Source organism: Neophocaena asiaeorientalis, unplaced genomic scaffold (genome assembly GCF_003031525.2).
Source record: "Neophocaena asiaeorientalis asiaeorientalis breed wild unplaced genomic scaffold, Neophocaena_asiaeorientalis_V1.1 scaffold269, whole genome shotgun sequence".
NCBI lineage: Eukaryota > Metazoa > Chordata > Mammalia > Artiodactyla > Phocoenidae > Neophocaena > Neophocaena asiaeorientalis.
Genome location: NW_020174154.1, coordinates 43,389 through 50,869, shown reverse-complemented (window position 1 = coordinate 50,869; position 7,481 = coordinate 43,389). Strand labels below are relative to the sequence as shown.

The 7,481-nt window shown below is 39.7% G+C and overlaps 1 protein-coding gene and 1 long non-coding RNA gene across 2 annotated transcripts in view; both read right to left on the bottom strand.

Annotated features, from left to right (window-relative positions):
- Positions 1-504: 504 nt before the first annotated feature.
- On the bottom strand, positions 505-3,381 carry LOC112406344 (sex comb on midleg-like protein 2; the record flags this gene model as incomplete). The annotated part of the gene is made up of 3 exons (XM_024755097.1): positions 505-615; positions 1,897-2,048; positions 3,330-3,381. Coding segments are annotated over 3 exons (315 nt in total), but the record flags the coding sequence as incomplete, so codon positions are not given.
- A 25-nt stretch (positions 3,382-3,406) lies between these two features.
- LOC112406338 (uncharacterized) overlaps positions 3,407-7,481 on the bottom strand; it is a 7,845-nt gene continuing 3,770 nt past the window's right edge. Inside the window, exon 3 of the long non-coding RNA XR_003004540.1 lies at positions 3,407-6,537. This is a non-coding gene — a long non-coding RNA (uncharacterized LOC112406338). The remainder of the gene's footprint in view (positions 6,538-7,481) is intronic.

The following is a 7,481-nucleotide window of genomic DNA, read 5'->3' as shown; positions in this document are numbered from 1 at the left end:
CTGGTCTCTCCAGACACTGGAGACTCTTGGGTTCTGAGCAGCCTTATCAGGTGAATGGGAAAGACTGTCTCCTGGCGTGTGCAGGAATCACGATGTTTTAGGGATTCTCTAGAAGAGAGAAATCCACTGAGGTGCAGGCTAACAGCAGGCCTTTGGCATGGCTTTCCTGGCTTTGAGAGGCCTTTTGGGAATTCAGTCTGAGACTACTTCTGAATTCCACCACAGCCAGTTAGGAGGACCCTATGTGGTCAATTGACCAGACTTATTCTGTAAACAAATTTAGTCTTGATTTGGCTGCGTTTCATGGGAGATGAGGGTAATTTTAGAGAGGAAAATATGTTTCAGTGGATGTTAAATTCTAGTTCTGCTAATTGTCTGCATTAATGAAAGTTATTGTGTTAGCCATACTTTTGCCTTGATATTCAGGATGGAGAGAGAATTCTCTAGTGAAGTTGTCACAGAGTATAACTACTCATGACATGTATCACTGCTTGCTCTAAGTCTTCAAGCAAGTAAAATCAAATCTGAGGCTCTGACATTAATGGTCAGCTTAAGCCCCATGTACTTCATCATCATGTCGTTCTTGAGCAGTAGCAGAGCTTTCCCATCAATGTCCTACAGAGAGAAGGAAATTAAAATAATTAATAAAGCTGTCATATTTTGTCAGAATGGTTCTTCCTTTCTATGTAAGAACATGTAACACCAGTTAGAGGGCAGCTCATTCCAGATGTATACTCTCTGAATGCGCAACTGCTTGATGGAAACCGTGGAGCATCACTTAATCATCTGTAAATTTGCTTCAAATTTTAAGAAAAAGGAAATTTAACCTAATATCTTAAAAACGTCCTAAGCATCAAACTACCTAATTTTAAATATCGTGTGTTGAACAAAATACTGCATAGCTGTGACAAAAAGTAAAAACTATGAATGGTAAAAATGAATTTCAGATGGTCATTACCTTTCTTAGAAGGGCTGGGAACATGAGTATGTCAGCTATAAGTGTGCTATACAGTGCTGTCTTAACACTGAAAGCTAATCAGTTGTCGGAAGCTAATTAGATGCTAAAAACTAATTGCTGATTTTCTTACCATATTGAAAAGGGTACATCAGATATGTGGGCACTAATTGTATTCATTAGGAAACCCTATAAAAAACATTACTTGATAGTCACAAGGTATCCTCCAAATGTAAAAAAGAATTAATTGACCAAATGATGCTGCTGAAGCATATTATTTGGTTTTCACAAGTTCTGGTTTAAAAATAAAACTGTACTGAATCATATATCACTGGCTGAAGGGACCTGAAATCCCTCACAGTACTGCCTTTGTCAGGTACCATCTATACATTTTCTACTAAGTAAAACTAGAAATTAAAGAAATTAGAATTTAAAATTTAGCCCATGATGTTACTTTGTAAATGGCATAAGGGTATCAGCATTCCAAATCATCAATAACCATATAAGGTCAACAGAACTGAGCCAAATGGAATCAGTTGCTGGATTCATCGGGCGTCATAACAAGGAGGACACCCTGTCACAGCTGTGGTCACCCCTCCTACTCACGGTCCTCGGGCCGAGCAGGGAGCAGGTGGGGAGGAGGATCCTTGTAGCTGTTGTTAGAAAGGAGAAGAAACCTGAGGGTGGCCATGCTGAATCATCTTCTCTTGAGAACTTGAAGACTTGTAGTATTTTAGGTACCCGGGTACCCATTTAAAGCACAGATCCAGCCTCCACCCTTTAAGGCTCTAACTTTGGGCAAAGTAAACTTTCTCGCATATGGAATAATCAGTTGATAGGGTTCCCCCACCATCCACACTAATCAGTATCCAACTGAAGGGCCTGCACAGAGGTCATTCAAAGTCATTACGGCAGGAAAACCGGATCAAAAGATACATTACATGTTTCATGAAGAGGTCGGCAAGGGCGCTTGATAACTGAGGATCTAGGTATTTCAGAAACAGGATCACTTCATCCACAGACCAGGTTGAAGGGTCATCAGGGAGGCTCTGTTTGAGGACACTCGGGTCACTTCCAACTAGTGAACTTGGAGCTTCAATGGGGGGAAAAAAGACAAATCATACTTGACCTGATCATTATCCTGAAAGAAGAGATGTTAGGTAGGGAGTAATTGTCTCATTCCTGGAACCTTGTGTGAAGTACCCCGGCATGGACCCAGGACTCCAAGGTAAAATCCAGGGAAAGCCTAGACAAAGATGACCTGAGGATGGCTACTCAAGAATGTCCCACCTGACCTCCCCCAAACAACAAAAGCAGCTTCGGAAGACACCTTAAAGCTTCAAAGATCATAAAACAGACTGAGCAATCTGAGGCCTCTTGGTCCACAGGCAAAATACAGCAAAAGATCTGTTACTTGGGTTAAATTAGGTTAATCTAAGATAACCTATTGCTCTCTTACTTTGAGAGAAATTCTTTGAAATACTCAATCTCTGTCCTCTTGGTCTCTCCAGATGAAGTTTATTTTACTAGCTAATTGCAATGGAAATCCCCAGAATTTAGTTTTATAATTGCTTAAATTATTCACTTTAATCAGTGAATTTCAATAACCCCCATTATCTTTGAGAACCAAATCAGTTCTTTACTGAATCTCTTCCATGACTTTAAAATTAACGTCTCTCAAGGCTTAAAGGTGTATCTGAATTTTGAAAACAACAAGACTTCTGCTCAGCTAGGTCAGAAGTAACTTTAACATTACACTGAATACCTCTTTCAAGTTTTACTGCATGGTAATAGATATTTTGGTTGAAGGTTTATGTTTTAAAAAGAAATAACGTAAGGCATGAAACAATTTAGGTGCTCATACCTCAAAACGTTTTAGGTGTGCCATTCACTACGTTGTACTGAAACTTCTTTGTGTCCAGACAGGTACTCATTTACTCAGCCAGAGTGCTCGACTCCCTAAAGTTAGCGTGTGGTAATGGAAGCGGCTTTTGTAATTCGCCGGACCGTCAACACAAATTTGACCTTTGTTCCTGTGAATTAGCCTAAAGTGTACCTTTTCTCTCCTGTCATCTGGGCTCTGGCCATTTTAGGAGCATTTTAATTATTTACACAGGGAAAGGGTAAAGAAAAACAGAAGATAAAAAACTCACAATGGGATCATTATGAGTATTAGTGGAGAAGAGGCCTGTCTGTTGACTGGCACAGTGCAGGCACATCACAGACACTCAAGAAGTCTTAGTCATCGTTCAGAGTGCTGCCCCAAGCTAGCCCTCAAGATGGGAAACAAACAGCTTCCACAAGCTTGCATCAAGGGTGTTGAGGAATATAGGGTAAATAATGCTACTTGTAACATGTGTCAGTTCACACTCACCGAAGCTGGTCGGGACGTAGAGAGGTGAGCCAGCCTGGCTGAATCTTCCATTAAGCCAAAGTCAAAGTCTGAAAGTTTTCAAGCCGTCAGAAATCTCTTGTTTCCCACTTGATGCCTGGCTGTTGGGGACCCAGAGCCGAGCTGGCTGAGATAAGGCGCGCCAACCTCCCACTCAACTACTCCATGTCACACAGGCATTTTACGAAGCTTGAATACTGGGAAGTAAATGTACTGCAATTCCTATAAGCCATCACATTTATGATGGAGTCATTTTACATCAAGGAAGGTGCTACTTTAGGAAAGAAATTTTCAAATCTGCTAAAAGGCCAAAGAGCCTCTTTCCATATAATGATGGTATAACCTAATAGGCAGTGAGGGGTCCACTCTGGAAAGAACAGTGAGCCAAATACAACAGATGTGACCTTTGGCTTCAGAGTACTTTAAAGTCATGCAATTAACAATTAACCTTACAAAACCTTTGAGTACGCGACCCCTGTATGCCAATCAAGTATGTGACTGATAAAACCGGAGAATTCTTGAAATACACAGAAATTTCATTCGGGCAAAAATACACTTAAAAGGCCAGAACCATTAATTACATCATTCGTTCAAAGAAACATTTATTGAAGGCCTACCACCTGTGAGAACTACTTTGCTAGATGCTGGGAATGTGGACATTAAAAAGAAAAAAAAAGATAAAGACAAAGGAAGAAAAAACCAGCTCCTACCCTAAGGAACTCCCATTTTAGCTGGAGAGAGACAAGTAAAGAGACAAACAGAGCAAGTGATCGGCCGCCTGGAGCAGCGGATTTCGGTGTGCTCCATGGACCAGCAGCATCAACACCATCTACGAGCTTGTTGGAAATGAAAAATCTCCCACCTCAGATCTACTGAACTGGGAACTCTGAGATCGAGGGCAGTGATCTGTGTTTTCACAAGCCCTCTAGGTGATTCTGATGTACGATGAAGCATGAGACCCACTGGCTCTCAGCCCTGAATAACTAGCACAGGCTCTAGGGGAACACAGTTGGGTTCAAGTTACTTAACTTCTCTGTTGTTCAATTTCCTTATAAATAGAATCGGGATGAAATCCTCTCTCCGTTCTGCTGAGGACAAAACAACGTGCTACAGTATTAATACCAACATAATAATAATAGTCCACGATGACTGGTCTGATGGTGCTCAATCATCTAGTAGTAGTATCATTGCCACGATACAGATAAGAACAAGAGGCTAAGCGTGCACAGAAGAGCAAGACCTAATCCAGCCTGACAGTCGTGGCAGGATTTTCGAAGAAGGAGGTATCTGCGCTGAGAATGAAAAGATGAGAAGGTGTTCACTAGGTAGAGATGTACAGAGGAGCATACAGGGCAGAAGGAACAGTATATTCTAAAATACCCAACAAATTAGGAGTATGGGATTAACTGACATAAACTACTATACATAAAACGATAAACAAGGATTTACTGTAGAGCACAGGGAATTATACCCCAAATCTTATAACAACCTATAATGGAATATAATCAGCAAAACCCCCGAATTACTATGCTCTACACCCGGAACTAACACAATATTACAAATCAGCTATACTTCAATAAAAAATATTAAAACAGAAATTAAAAACACCCAAACAGAAAACAGGAAGTCAAATGTTTAGAAAGTGAACATAAATGACGATCAAAGAGCTGGGTTATGATGGGAAGGAGAGAGAGAGGATGACAGCTATAGAGGGATGGGAGGCAAAAAGAAGTGGTTTTTTTAAACCTGTGGGAGAATGACTACGCTGAGAGTGATGGAGACAGAGGCTGAAGACACAAGAGACAGAGGGATGAAGGGAGGTGTCTGAGCACAGGGAAAGAGGGTCAGTTGCAGAAACCAGCAGAGGTGTTAGCCTTACAGAGGAAACACTTTTCCCACTCCAGTGGTCAGGAAGGAGGTCGTCAGAGATGGATCCAGGCAAGTGTGAGGGCTGTGGGGAGAGGAATCAGGACTTGGAGGGGATTTCTGCTCCACACCCTCCATTTTCTCCACGAAATAAGAGAACAGGATCGGGGTTGTCTGAGGATCACCAGTCCCCAGTGGAGGTCCTCCCCTCTGCTTCCCAGCCTGGACAGGGCTGGGGTTTTACTAAAGGGGGTGCTGGGCGAGGATTAAAAAAGAACAGATGGAGGTGCTGCACCGTGTGGTCTAGACTGGTAAGGGAAGGCGCCGAAGAAAGGAGGGAGCTAGCACATTAGGAGAAATGGAGAGCATCCCTTAGCTGTGACTTTGGAACCTGGGCATGTCTTAGCGGAGATACTCTATCCCAACACATCTTGCACAATCGCTCAGAAGGCCCTGGCAGAGCAGTGTCAACCCAGTTCATCGTGGAAGCTGATGTAAAGCAAGCAGGGGAGAGCACTGCTCAAAAATCAGAACTCCCTACGTCATCCCTGCATTCCCACTCTCTGTACATCCTTCCCCGGAAGACAAGACACGTTCCCTTTAAGTATTCCACTGCTGTTCTCTATAATGATAAAGACTCCCATAAACATTTTTTACTTTTCAAAGTATGTTCATTGTATTCAAGAAACTTTTTTATATGTTAAGAAACATGTATTTGTTTATAAATGTTCATTGCTTCTAGGGTATGCCGCTCACAAAATCCTTGATAATTACATACTTCTATCAATCTCCACCAACACGTCAATTTTTACAAAATCCCCTCAAAACTCGAAGATAAACTGTTTAAAAAATGGTGGGCTGCCATTTTGTTTCAATTGAGATATCTTGACATGCATTTAGGCACATACTAAGTTTTATCCAAATCAGCCAACTTCCTTTAAAGATTTTGTAGGGGAAATTAATTCAGTATTGAGCAATTTAGATGAAGGAGACATAACTATTATACATTTCATCAGTTAAGGGCTTTTACAAAAGGCTATGAAACCTCCATATTGCTATTTCAAAACTTTCACCTGAAGATGCTATTCTAACTAGAAATTGTTTAAAAAAATCATCACAATGAGAGCGATAATCATAAGCAATTTGATACAGCAAAATTTCAATTGTCCACCTCTTTATATGATATAAAGAGAATTTAAGCTTAATATTTTAGAAAACTACATTTGAGAGATAGAACTTTTTGTACCTGGCAGTGAGTAAGGACATTCAGAATTGTTTTTTGTTGCTCTTCGTTGCAGGATGTGTTAGACACGACACTTCCCTGCTGATATTTTAAAAATTGAGTAGTTAATACTTCACTTCTATGAAAGTCAAACTGAACAAGTAAGTGGGGAAAAAACACTATTTATTTAACTTGCTTTTATTTTTCACTAGTTTTTCAGAGAGAGTTTCAGAAATATTAATCTAAAGCAGAGACAAAATAAAAAAACTCATGTTATTATGAGAATGAAGATGATCACTGCTAATTAAGAAAGGGATTAAGCAAAGAATTTATTATATCAGAAGGACGGAGGTTTAGAATTTTGCACTGAAAAAAATGAGTAAAAACTGCTGTGAATTTTCTACAAGGAAAAGAGGGAAGTGAAATGGTTAATTGCTCATTGTCTAATGAAAGGAATCAGACAAATTCAGGAGAGACTAATATTTTCTTGAGTGAGTTTACAGTAAGTCTATGAAGAATTTTTTTTTAAAGTGGTTAAGTGTTAATATATTTGGCAAATGGCAATTAACATTACTTACATTATTGAAATATGCAGTATTTGGTTCATATGCATAAAGAACAGTGTTACCATCATCATAAGTAGAGATTCGTGTTCTTATCTAAGGAAAATTTATTAATAAATTAAAAGGAAAGACGATAGAACTTAAAAACTGAGGACTTCAATTTCACTTTCGAGAAGCTCCAAAAGCCAATTTGTGCTATCAAGGGACCTTTGTAAATACTATGACTATAGGAAAAGATGTCCTTGCAAAACTGTTTTCTCATTAACTGAACCACACTTAAGACATCGTTTTCCTCTTGTGTACCTCAGGGTAGAAAGACTATTTTTCTAGTAATCTGGCAGCAGAACTGCTGTAAAAGCAAGTATTTCTAACTACAAAGAATCCTGTTCATGGCTTTTGATTTTTAAATAGCCCAACAGTACCACTCTGTGGACAAAATAGGAAACACTTAAGAAACTATCTTTTTTTTTTTTTTTTTTTTTT